The 13583-nt window shown below is 24.9% G+C and overlaps 1 protein-coding gene across 3 annotated transcripts in view; it reads left to right on the forward strand.

Moving 5' to 3' along the window:
• Window positions 1-7507: 7507 nt before the first annotated feature.
• Window positions 7508-13583, forward strand: part of LOC145845227 (exocyst complex component 6B-like) — a 30488-nt gene continuing 24412 nt past the window's right edge. For all 3 annotated transcript variants that reach the window (XM_082952667.1, XM_082952660.1, XM_082952652.1), the window contains exons 1-4: window positions 7508-7755; window positions 8247-8323; window positions 8381-8606; window positions 9919-10087. In XM_082952667.1, coding sequence (XP_082808793.1) covers window positions 7587-7755; window positions 8247-8323; window positions 8381-8606; window positions 9919-10087 — 641 coding nt within the window. In that variant the 5' untranslated portion in view covers window positions 7508-7586. The remainder of the gene's footprint in view (window positions 7756-8246; window positions 8324-8380; window positions 8607-9918; window positions 10088-13583) is intronic.

Raw genomic sequence — 13583 nt, forward strand, 5'->3', positions numbered from 1 at the left:
TGCATAGAATTTTAGCTAAAATGCAAAATTATTAATAATTTCACGTAGGGTTTTACAACACTTATTCATTTACCTTATCTGTTCTAGTTTATATTTATCACCAATTCAATGCAAATAATCGTGACAAAATGCTTTTAAAAAAATATAGTAGTTGAAATTTTAATAACGTTAAACATCTACTTATTGACTATTTTTAAAGTTATATTTAATTATATATCTGGTTCATAAGAACACGATTTTGTTTTCATTAAAATTCTTTTATACTACAAAACAGTATTTGAGTATAAAACTGTTTGAAATAGAAAAAAGTAAAATACCGTACTGCAGTTTGACTAAAAATATTTGAAGTTTTTTAGCACTAATTTGCATAATAACTTGCTTTGAAAGTAATTACAAATTCTACTAATTACCAAATTGTTACAATACTATTGTTAAATAAGGTACTTGTGTTAATTTATTTCTACTTATGTCAACAGAATCTAATATTGTGAAAAATTATTAAGAAATGATGTTTTTAAAGTAATTTTATTACATTTACTGATATTTTTAAAATTAAAAATATATAATTTCTACTGTACAATATTATAGTCAAATAGTTATTATGTGTAAATATATAAAACTATATAAAATTGTTATGGTTCCAGGTAATTAATGTTACTTCCTATAAAGATAAGCCTTAAAAATTTTATGTTTAAATACCGACTTAATTTCTTCTACATTTCAAGTCAATGTAAGTATTTTTGTAATTCTAAAGATGTAAATGTTTTATCTAACTTTTCTTACTAACAACAAAAAGTAGCAATAAAACTCTACAAATATACTTTGAAGTAGTTTATGTCGCCTGCAACATTATGTAAAATAATTTTAGTATTGTTTTTATTAGAACTTATTTATTTTGAATTTAGGTTTAGTTTTTATAGTAAAATGTCAAGTTTTCCATTTACACCCTTGCCTCCCCCAGACAACAGTTCCGGACCACAATTTAACAGACAAGATGGGAACAATCTACACCCTTATGGTCCTAATGGTTCTATATTCTTTCCAACCCATCCTTGTTTTCCACACAATTATGGGTGTTTCGGTCCGCAGAACTATGATTTTGGATTTGGCAGGCACTTTACTCCGTCGCACAGGCCTCCTTTGCACACGTTTTACAGCAACTCTTGTAGCTCACATTTGAAGAATCCCATGAGTTGTAGTTTATATCAAGGTCCAAACCCACACAAAAAGCTCTTCAAGAAAAAAACTAAAAGAGGAAAAATTCATCAGAAAAAGGCTTTAAACGTCAACAGGCTTGAAAGTTCTTCAAAGCAGAAAGGTTAAATAGACTATATTAAAAAATTTACAATTATTTGCAAAATTTTAAAGTTAATGAGTTCTTTAATATATTATAAAATTATAAAATATTAGTGCCTAACAATTTTAAGACATTAATTAAAAACATTAAAAAGATAATTTTATAAAATTTTTAAGCCTAAACAAGAGTTTAATACTTATAAACTTTATTTTATAAATCATCAACTTAATTACAGAAAAGTCGGATCAAACCCAACTAGCTGATAAAACTGATACTTCGTGTTATAAAACAGATGTTAGTATTGTTTTTTCTGAAATAATAAGTGAACTAATTAAATTAGATAAAAGTTGCACAAAGCTCAACAAACATTATCTTCAGTTAAAACTAATGAAATAAAAAGTTTACAAATGTGTTTATTTGATTTATAATCAAGAACAATAAGTAACTTGGTGTGTGAGATACTCCTTAAATTATATTTATCTTTCTGTTTAAATCTTAAATGTTTTATTTTTTTTTAGTTACAGACATATACAGCATTTTTATATCACAGCTATTACTTGGCTTAATTTCTTTTAATCACATATAATATGTGTACATAAGTTTTCTCTCTTTTAATTTGTTGTCTCATTTTTGAAATTTAAGAATGAAATTTATTAGTTCCTTTAGTTCAAAACTCGAAGAAATATAAGTTAAAGCAACAATTTGTTATTATTAGTTTTGACTCTACACTATGATTTTTTACAACCAGAAAGGAATCTCTGGTACTGAAATTAAGATGAATACTTGTGAATGTAATGTAAATGAAAAAAAAAGCCACGACTCTGAAAAAGTAGTAATAAGTTAGTTTAATTTGGTAAAGTGTTGTTATGATGAAAATGAATACTAAAAAGTAAATATCGCAGGTTTGTCGAAAGAAGAACTGAAAAATAACCAAAAGTTTCTAATTCATAACGAAATTATCTCTGAAAATGAAATACAACTGAAGTCTTTACAAAAAACTAAAACAGAAAAGGCATTTATCGGTAAAATGTTTTGCGAAAACAATAGTATAAGTTGTGCTGATAGTAATAATGAAAGTTTAAGCGTGAAACCTGAATACGCTGAAAATAAGTTTCTAGTTCAATCAAATTTAGTTTTGAATGGATTAGATGGACTGAGTAGATATTGGGCGAGATGCATATTAGAAGAATTAGAAGAATCTAACCAACACTTAAGAAATCACATTTTAAAGGGTTTGCATGGATTAAGTAGATGTTGGGCAAAGGGCCTGTTAGAAAAAGTTGAAGAATCCCTTTTTTACAAAGCTGATCCGAAAGATTCCAGTGACTCGTCTTATGATCACAATGAAAAGTTAGATCATGCCCATCATACTTCGGACTTTTCTGATTTCTCTTCAGATAAGTCTGAAAGTTTAAATGAGTCAAAGGAAAAAACCGTGTTGCGCTTGCACAAAATTGTTAACGACAGTGCAAGTGACTGGACTTGGGATGTCGAATCTTGTTCTTCGCATTCTTTTATTGACGAACCTGACAAGGATCAAAGTGTATCTGAAGAAGATATTCATGTCGAAACGAACTGTTCTGACGATTGGAATTGGGTATGCGATAATAAACCACATGATATTCAAGACCTAATGAAGTCTTTCAAGCCTACTGTTAATAATCATTATGATAATAATTCAAATTTTATCGATAAAAGCGATAAAGTTATAAACTGTGATAGCAAACCAGAGAACGTTTATAGCAGAAACGAGGATAGAGATGAAGTAGCTCCAAAAAATTCTATATCAAATACAAAAAAGAGCGTCAGAAGCTCTTCAAAAACTCGAAAAAGAAGTTCAGTTGATAGCTTAGTAACTTACTTTAACAGTTGTAACGCATCTAAATCTCCAATTACCAGTAAAATGTACAGCAAAAAAAAGATCAAAGCTGTTGATCAAAGCACAAATAAAAGAAACCAAATTGATGATAATAGCATCGACAATAAAAAAGGAGAGAGTTGTGCGTTCAACACGTTGATGAACCCTAAAGATTTTACAAAATTCGAATCTTATTATGGTGAAGAGATAAAATTAAATACAGCTAACTCACTACGAAAAGTTACTAATAATAACTTATCTATAAAGAACCCAATAGTTGATCAGTTCCACGGAAATGATGTACCCACTATAGGTGCATGTACTTCTGATAACATGAATACTGAGGACCCGGTAGAAGTTTTATTAAATGTTGTTCAAGGACGTAGTAGGGAATGGGTTGAACGTTTTATCCAACACTCTATTAAGTTGATTAATATGCACAATAGAACCAATTATTGCTATGATTTTAATACACTTAGAGGCAGTTTATCCAAGAATCTATTAGTAAACGGTAACAAAATCGAAAATGTACTGAATAATAATGTGTCCATGATCAGTGAGAAAAGTACCTTTGATTCGGACAATAATGTAATTGACACAAATTTACCAGAGTTACAGAACTTCAACGAAATATGTGAAAAAATATCAAAACCAACAAATATGAGAGCTTTTCGTTTTGATGATAAGTCCAAGTGTAAGGACTTCGGAAATAGTCACAGTAATACTTTTAACATAAGTAATACGCACTGTAGAAAAAATAATAAAAAGTATACTGCAGGCTTAAATGAACAGCAGTGTATAACTACACTTAATACCAGACTTGAGCTCAAGAAATCATTGCCAAAACCAACGAAACTCTATGAAGAGACTTCTCAAATTATTCCTGACGCTCAAACCCTAGAAGAAACTACAGATTTTTCAAATAAAGCTGGTATAATATTTTTATAAATTTTTCGTAATCCATTAGTGATTGATTTAGAAATGAATTACCCAAAAAATTTCCCACTGAAATAAGTAAGTTTCTTTATTTTATTAACTAAATAGATAGATAATAATAGCTAAGATAAATATATAAATAGATAAGATAGATGTAAGTTGTTATAAATAAAAAAAAATTTAGAATAAAATATTACTTGTCCATGTTATACAAAACTAAATAAAAAATATAATTTTTGTAAAGTTTTTGTTGAAAGATATCTATCTATCTGTTTGGATTTTTGTTTTGTTATTCTTATAAACAAAGCTGAACATTTTAAATTTTTTAGATCGAAGTCCTTATCTACATGTACTCAATTTGTCGACTATAAAGATGAAAGTAGACTTCGTTAATTTATAAATGTTAATACAACCCATGCGTGATGATATTTTGTTTTGAACAGTTTAATGCTTGATTTTTGCAGTTTGTTTTGTTTTTATAAGTTATATTGCCTGTACATTTTTCATATGATTTTTTTTATGTGTATAATAAATATACATTGCCTATTTCTGCAATTTGTTTTATTTCTAGTATTATTCTTTATAGAATAATATTTAGTATTGTTTAATAACCGATAAACTCATGAAAATTTTTAAAACTAAATTTTCTTAAGCAGTTATATATGTTGATAAGTTCGAAATACTTTAGGCTTAGATAACATTAAGAATTGTAGGTAGGAGAGTAATGAATATAGTGCATTTAAAGTTAGTGTAATGAATGAATATGTTGCTTAGTTACTAGTTCACTATCGCTACATAATGGTAAAATTTCTTTAGCATGTGATTATTAATAATAACAGTTAAGTTTCTAAAGTTAATAATTTCATTATTTAAGCGTTAGAATTTAATAAATTATTAAAAATGTATAATAATAAATGTTTAAAACAAAACAAAAATATAGTTTTTTAATTCTGACAAACTTTGACTTAAGAATATCTACCAATTTTACAAATTTTTCAAAAGTTTATATTGATCATTTATAACAGCTACATAATAAAATTTGTTGTTTTATATCGAGTGCTTAAACAAATACCGCCGTAGTTTTAGTATCATCGATTGTTTAATTTGCTTATGTGCATATAGTCAACAAATTTAAATGCATAACATTCATACATTCATGCAGTATATATAAATTTAACCACTTGATTTTTTAGTTTTCAATTGTCAGCTTTGACTAGCCAAGCTGTAATTATACGGTTACTTTTAGTTTTTTTAAAGTTTCTTTTAACACTTTATTTATATTACTTGTGCGTTACATTAAAACACTAGTGTAATAAGTTAGCAGCATTTAGATAATATATGTACTTTGAGACTTGAAATTAAGCAATTTTTTAAGTATGTACAGTAAGTATTTCTTTCCAAACGGCTAGTTTTCAGTATTATATAAAAAGTCATATTAATTCAATTATTGTTTTCAATTTTGGTCAACTGACGTACATAAATGTATTATAAACTTTTGTTTAAGTAGATTAAACTGTTTTACTAAGTTTAATAAATTTTAATAATTTTTTTTTTACCTAAGTTTACGACAAAATTTTGAATTTGCTATCTTGTAGTAGATATTTAGTATTATAAGTTGTTTTGTTTTTATAACTAAATATCAACTTCAAAAAGCCAGAAATTTAAGAAAAAGTTATTATTCTTTAAATTTAGTAGCTAAAAACTGCATAATTTAAACATAAACTACAGCCAGATATTTAAGTCACTTACAAGCAAAATGATTTGTTTGAAAATTAATAAAGTTTTTGTAATTTATATTTTGCAACACGCTTTTTGTTACGGTAGTTTAAGTTTAAGTGTTTTTAAATTGATAGTTATTATAATTGAACAATTTAGATACACTTTTCTTACTAATATAATGAGACTACTTAGCTGTTATTAGTTTTCACATAAATTGAACCACAAGACCAGCAAATAGTTTCTAAACGGTTAGTTTTATATGGCTCTGCACAAGTTTAATTTTTAAACAATCATGTTAATAACAAACAAACAAAGCATGTAAAAACATTGCAATACATTAAGTACTTCAGTATTTAATACTTCTTATCGTAAGCTTCTAGTATTTTAAGCGAACATGTCAGTAATATCATTATTCATATAAATAAAAGTAGACCAAACAATTACACATACATTATAGCAATAATAGAAATTTTATTGTTATGTAACGATATATAAAGTGTGTAGATAGCTAAGCTTAACATATCTTCAACAGTTTATACTTATTTCCATTAGTAGCACTGAGAGCTTTAATTTATCATGTAAAATACAATCATGCAGATTTGTTTTGAACATTGTACATCTTTTAGTTTATGAAAACGTGCTGGAAGTGTTTTAGCTAAAACTTTGAACTTATTAAAAAGAAATGTAAACAGTTTTTAAATTATTTTTTTAACAGCAAAATTTAGGAAAAAACTTACACAAGTAACGGTTTTAATAAAAATTATGCATAATATTAAAGATTCAGTGAAATTTAGTTTCTAGGTTAAGGAATAGAAATTTTAAATTTATTGGAAAGCACAAGCTTATTATAAATTATAAGGTATACTGTATGGTACTAGTTTAAAATATAAAATTAAAATATAAAAAAGTAAGAAAAAAAAATTCAACATGGGAACAAAAACAATTGGTGACGTTAAAAGAACGAAATATGAGTAAACAAACAGGTTGTATTGTATACAAGAGACTGATGCTTTTATTTCATAAGTACTTGCAGTTTAAATAAATAAACACTTTTCTCCTCAATATTTTTTTAGACAGCAAACTTTTAAACTTATGCACTAATCTAAAATATATTGTAAAATTTAGAGTATTGTTACTATTTTTTTATTTAACTTTGTTTTTAAAAAATAATCGTTAAAAGTATGTTTGTAAGTTCCGTTATAAAACAAGAAAATATTATGTTAAAGGTTTTACATAGATAATATATAAAAATAAAGTAAGACGTATAAACTTCATATACATCAGTTTATCTAATAATTTAATTAGCTTTTATGAAATATCAAGTCTTAATTGAAGTGAAAAACTCTGCAATAAAAAGTTACTTAGTTAAAAATAGTCTAAGTAGTACAATTAAAGAAACTAAATTTTATTAATAAACCATACTTTTAAAATTGGTTAAGTTAGCTATTTTTTTTTACTATAAAATTTCATTTAACTTTCAAATGAAGGTTTTAAGTCAGCTTTTGAAAATTTTATATTACACTTACTGTTTTTTAACAAAAACCTTAACATAAGATAGTTAAGCAGTTGTAAAAATAAAGTAGATAAAATTAGAAGAATTTTTATTAAACAAAAGTATATTTTTATATAGTCTTCTTTTATAAATTATTGTAACTTAGTTATTAAAAAACGAAATACTGTTATATTTTAGGTATTTTTGCAAATAAGTTTGTTTCTATTTACTATAAAGACAAACTCCATTTAAACTTTTATAAATGATGAGCACCTAGCCTAACAATGTCGAATGATATAAAGGAAGAGCAAAATGCTGTAGCTGATCAGAAGAATAAAATAAACGAAACTTCAGAATTAGCTGCTAATACACCTGTTAAACCTTCACGAGGAAAAAAGGGATTAAGCTTTCGGAGAGCTTCAACTCCATTGGCTAAAGGAAACGAAAATGACAGTAAGTATTTAAGATTATGTTTTTTTTATGATTAAAATCTTAGTTTGTGAATTTTTTTAATTTAAAAAGTGTTTTCAAATTTTTTAAATGTTTCTGAAGTTCAAATTTTTTGACTCTTGATATTTTTCTATATTGTTGTTATAAACAAAACTTTCCTTATAGCGATTCCAACAATTTTTGCATCTTAATTTACTTACTGGACTATATGTAACAAAAATTTCTACTTTTAAAACCACTGGATTTAAAATTTTTATTTATGACAACAGAGCATATTAATCTTCTTACAAGATGTTTTACTGAAGTCAAAACCATCACTAAAACTAATTAACAAAAAAATATTCAAACTTTTATTGTGTTAGGTACTATTACTGGTATTTATTATAATAACACATTAGTATTAATTCAAAAATTGTACTTCGTAAAATATAGAAGGAACAACTTTAGATATTAAAAAAACGTTTTTAATAACTATCATATTTTAATATTTTTAGATACAAAGCAAGCGAAATCTATTCCACGTCGAAGATCAATACTGACTTTATCTTCATCTAAAAGAAAACCTCGTAAAGTAATTTTTAAAATTAAGAAAATGTTTTTAAAACTTATTTATGAAATAAAACTTCAGGGAAGCTCTGGCTCGCTTGAAGCGATACAAGAAGATAATGACTCGCCAAAAAAGAGATCAAGGAGTAAGAGCATCTTTCAAAGTTTGGGTTCATCTCCGTTGAAAAGCAAAGAAAAACGTAAAAAGCTGAAAAGTATAGCTGCAATTGAAGAGGTTGAAGAAACAACTGAAAACGATGAAAGTATTATAAATGAAACAGGAGAAAACGAATCCCAAGATCACGGAGGTATAATTTATGTTTATTATTTTTTTTAATTTTTTTAGATTAAAAGAAAAAATACTGTCAAAACTAACAATAGTTAAAGTCTTAGAAAGTTTAACATATTTATTTCAATATAAAAAACGAAAAGGAAGTAATTAAGTGATGCTTACATTAAACTAAATTAAAAATGTTTAAGTGTTATAGTATAAGCTTGTTTTGTAAATTATTTGGAACTAGAAATTTTTATCTTGTTTTATAAATAGAATAATAAATATATTATAAATTTTAAACTCATAGAATTTTTCTTAAGTTATCATAATCGTTTTTTTATTCATTTCGTCTAAGTGTTAACGAGTTATTAATTTTAAATATAAAAGTAATCTTTTACTTTTCTTAACTTATTAAACAAAGTTACAGTAAGTTTTAATAAACTTATTGATCAAGTCAACTGTATTTAAACAAAAAAAATGGAGATCAAGTAAGCTATGGATATTTTAGAAAAGTTAAACACAACTTTTCAATTTAAAAAACTATTATATTTTTTTTGAGTTTAGTATAATTTTTTTTTTTAAGTTTTACATATTTAATAATCTTAGTAAACATTTTACTTGTTTTATAAGATGGTTACAGAAATTAAAATCCTGACAGTTCATACTCTTACAAAACATTTTAAAGGCCACTTATCAAAAAAAAGTAATTGTTTTCAATTTTCAAAACATACCCTTATAGGTCTAATTAATAAGATTATGATATTAATAAAACTAAAAAAAACATATTTTAAAATTTAAAAGCTTGTAAATAACAGAAAAAAGCTACTATATATATTTTAATTTTATCCATACTTCAAAAGATAGTTAAAGTTTTAAAGATAAAAAACGCTCATTTAGGTCTTTTTAAAAAGATCATGATGGTGTTTTTTGTATTTTAATTATTTATTATGTCAGAAAATAATTATAGATTTGGTCATAGAATTAGTAGAATTTCGATTGTTGTGCACCCTTAAAAGTTACTATGTAAAAATCTTTTTGTTTTCATTTTTTATGTGGATTAAGTTCTTTTAATACTGTTTAGCAAATCGTTTATAGAAAGTCGACTCGAGTTTACAAATTTTTAATTTTTTTTCAAGTTTTACTTAACTTTTAATTAACTATACTGTTTGAAAATCAAATAAATTTCGTAACAAAGTGCTTAATTTTTATTTAAACACAACCTTTATATTTTAAAAAAAAGCTTATTTGTTGTAAAATTTTAAAAGGTAAATAGATAAGTCTAGTAAACTTATTTTTTAGCAACAAAAACTTAAAAAAACTGTAATGTACTAACACAACTTTTTTAGATGATATGTACGAAATGTTAAGAAAAAACAGCATACAAGAAGAAGTAGAAGATCAAAATAACGAAGACGAAGTTGAGTTTGGAACAGCCAACTACGAGTCTATAGAGTACAAAAACGATATCATAATACAAGAGATTGAGTCTGGTGTTTACCTTGGTCCAGCTTTAAGGTTATATTGAGTTTGATTAAGTTAATTCAGTTTTGCCACTTACTTTTTGCACAATATTTTAAGAATATCAGTGGTAATTTGTTAAGACTTAGTGTTTTTATTTCACAGTTTATCTTTAAAGAGATCGTGGTAAAAGACCAAAATTAAATGAGCGTTATTATTTAGTTCACCAAAAACTGTTAGGCTTAAAAGATTCAAGAGTCACAATTATACAATTATGACAAATCTAGTAAAGTGATATCATTTAAAAAAAATAATTTTTTAAAGACACTATTTGTTAATAAGTTATACATGTAGCATAACTTATAAAAGATAAAGATACAAATAAAAAAGAAATGTTGATATTTGTTGATAATTTTTTTTTTGTTAAACAAACTACACAAGCATATTTTCATCAAATTTTCGACAATAGTTTGTCTGTATACTAGCTCTTCAAATTTATTTAAAAAGAGCATAGACTTTCAAGAGATAAAAAAATAACAGTGTTTATTATTATAGTTCAAATATTAGTTAGAAAACACGACAAAATTAAAAAAAAAGTATCCTGACGATATAATTTAAAACTGGTTTCCTAAAATTGTCGAGATAAAGTTTAGAATATTTCTGAATAGCCACACGAAGCTTTCTTTTTGTAGAGACTTTTGTTTACGTACTTATATTTACAAACTAAAGCATAAAATCAGTCTTAAAACAAACTAGCTAGAGTTTTTGAAACAGAATAAGTATGTTAAAATTAAAAAACTATAAAAACAGATTTGTTTATGAGTATATATATGTATATGTCACTTGTTGCTACAAAACTCTTAGTTAATATTTACTCAAAGCTAATTCTTCTAAATTTAGTAAGCAACCTTTAAATTTCGCTAGTTTTTAAGTTTTTTAAAGTAGTTCAATGAATTTAAAGAATGTTTTTATCAACTTATATAATTTTATTACAAATAATAAAAGAATAATTAAAGTTCCTTCGTTGTTATTTAAATTTGAACAGAAATTTCAATCATCACAACGGTTTTTAACAAAATAATCTTTATAAAACTTCCGTCAACATTTTCAGATAATTTGGTTTTAGATGTCAAATTGTAAAATGATCCAGCTAAATAACCTTTACGACATTAAGTCAAAAAAAGTGGAAAACAGCGTATTTGACAACTAACTCGAATAGTAAAATGTTTTTGCCTAAAAATAAATACAACTGTTAGTTTATCAGTTTAAATTAGACTCATACCAAACCTTTTTTTGTAAAAGAGTAACTTTTCTCAAAAAGAGTAAAACTTGTATTGAAAGGTATTTTTTTTACATAAAAAACACAAAAAGTATGTCATTTATTTTTTCAAAAACACTAAACTTTAAACCTAAACTTTTGTTATAAAATTCTGTGGTTTTTTATAGTATCCTACAACGTTGATAAATGTTTTAAAGTTAAAGTAGTGGTTTAATAACTATTGAAATACTGTAAGTCATTATAAAACTCTAAACAACTAGATACGTAAACTACCCACAAATTTATATATTTTCAAGTATATACTTGTATAAATAACTTTATTGAAGAAGCATGATTTGAAGAAGCTCTCTAACAGAAGCTTTTTAACTGGAAACTTTTAGACTAAAAATTACTCAAGTATGAGAAGAACTTGTTCCTTTTCATTATTTTAAGACTTAATTTTACTTACTTCTATTGTAAAATAAGCAAATACGTTTGTTTATTTTGTTAATAAATTAATAACAAAATAGGAAATATTGAATTAGTAATATTATAACTTTTTTATAATTTTGTCTTTATTTAAAGACGAAAACCCTTTATTCTATGACTGTTTTATAGAGACTAAACTCCAAAGCATAAACAGAGAATTAGTTATACAGACCATCTAAACATTATGACTAAATTTAAAGATTGGATATCCCAGATTTGGATTGCTTAAAGTCATATAAATAATGTATTAAGAGAAGCTAAAATAAAGTTGTTGTTTAATATTTTGAATACTATACTTTAAATTTTTCGACAATTTAGTTGTTTTTTAATATAAAGTTAATAATATTACCAATAATAACGACAAATTATACAGTATCCTTCTTTTAAATCGCTAACACATGTTTCTGTGTGTTAACGGATTAACACATTTCAACGGAGCTCTGTATAAAAACATATACTGTAAGGAAAGAATAGAGGCTAAAGTAGGTATATACAATTATTATATTATATTGAAGTGTGACAATCCGCTAACACACAGAAACATGTGTAAGTGTAATAAAAGAAGGATAATGTATAATTTGTTATTATTATATATTCCAGTGAACTTTTTTGCTAAGATATTTTGTTAACAAACGATTAAATTTATATTTGAATAGTAATAATACCAATATCTTTGTTTAATTTTTATAAGTAGAAAGCTTTTCAACTATTAATTTTGTTAAATAGCTAATATTTTTTAATCCAGAAACAAAATATCACAAACAACTTGAATTAGATATAAAACAAATTTGCCCCTGAAAACGTCAAAACTGATAACCATACGAACTATTTATTGTTTAATTTATTGTAACTTTATTGTTCTTAATTTATGAAACAAATAAACAAATTTTTTTTCAAACTACGCATTATAATTTGTGAGCGCCCAATTAAAATTTTTTGAATTTTTTGTGTAACAACTTTTAGTTGTCAACATTATTTGACTTTGAAATTGTCAGAGAAGTGATTAGTTTTAGTTAAACAATGTTAAAAAGTTAGTGTACTGGCTTATTGATTGAAAAAAAAAAGTTTCAAGAAACCTTCGAACATAATGGCTGGTAATTGGTATTATACAAAAATGTTTTTAGTCAGAAATGCTATTACTATTTCATTATGTAACTTCAACTTCGTTTTACAAATGTTTTGATGATATCTTTAAAAATTCAGAGAAAAATAGTCGTCTAACTAAATAAAAGCTGTTGATTCAAAGAAAAAAAATATTATTAATCTACGGACAAGATTAAAACGGTGACATTACTTTTGGTGTACGTACTTACAAGTTTAACGTCTATATTTTTAAATGATTCATAATTATTAATGCATCTGCATTTACATACTTAAAAGGATATCTAAAATCTTTTTTTAAGTATAAGTACAAAAAAAAGTTTCAATAAATTCTACTGAAAAACTGTTATAATTGAAAAAAAAATCTTTACTTGATAATGATTTCATTAAAAAAACAGAGTAACAGCAGAACTGCCAAAGTCCCAGTAATAAACAGTTCTGAATATTAGTTAAACGTTTATTTAAATTAAAAATATTTTTTCATATAAATCTGGCAACTATGTGTAACAGTAATGCTAATTAAAGAGCTGCAATAAATAAGTTAAATTGTACGTGAATCATTGCTATTTAAAAGAAAATATTAAGCGCTTTCAAAGAAGCTTTTATATAGTAAAACATGTTTAATACCTTTTTTTCTAAAAAGAAAAAAGCTGTTTCAATTGAAAACGTTTTAGTAAAGAAGTTTTTTTTATACAACTTGTCCTT

The sequence above is a fragment of the Thalia democratica genome, chromosome 1 (assembly GCF_965202585.1).
Source record: "Thalia democratica chromosome 1, ktThaDemo2.hap1.1, whole genome shotgun sequence".
Classification (NCBI taxonomy): Eukaryota; Metazoa; Chordata; class Thaliacea; order Salpida; family Salpidae; genus Thalia; species Thalia democratica.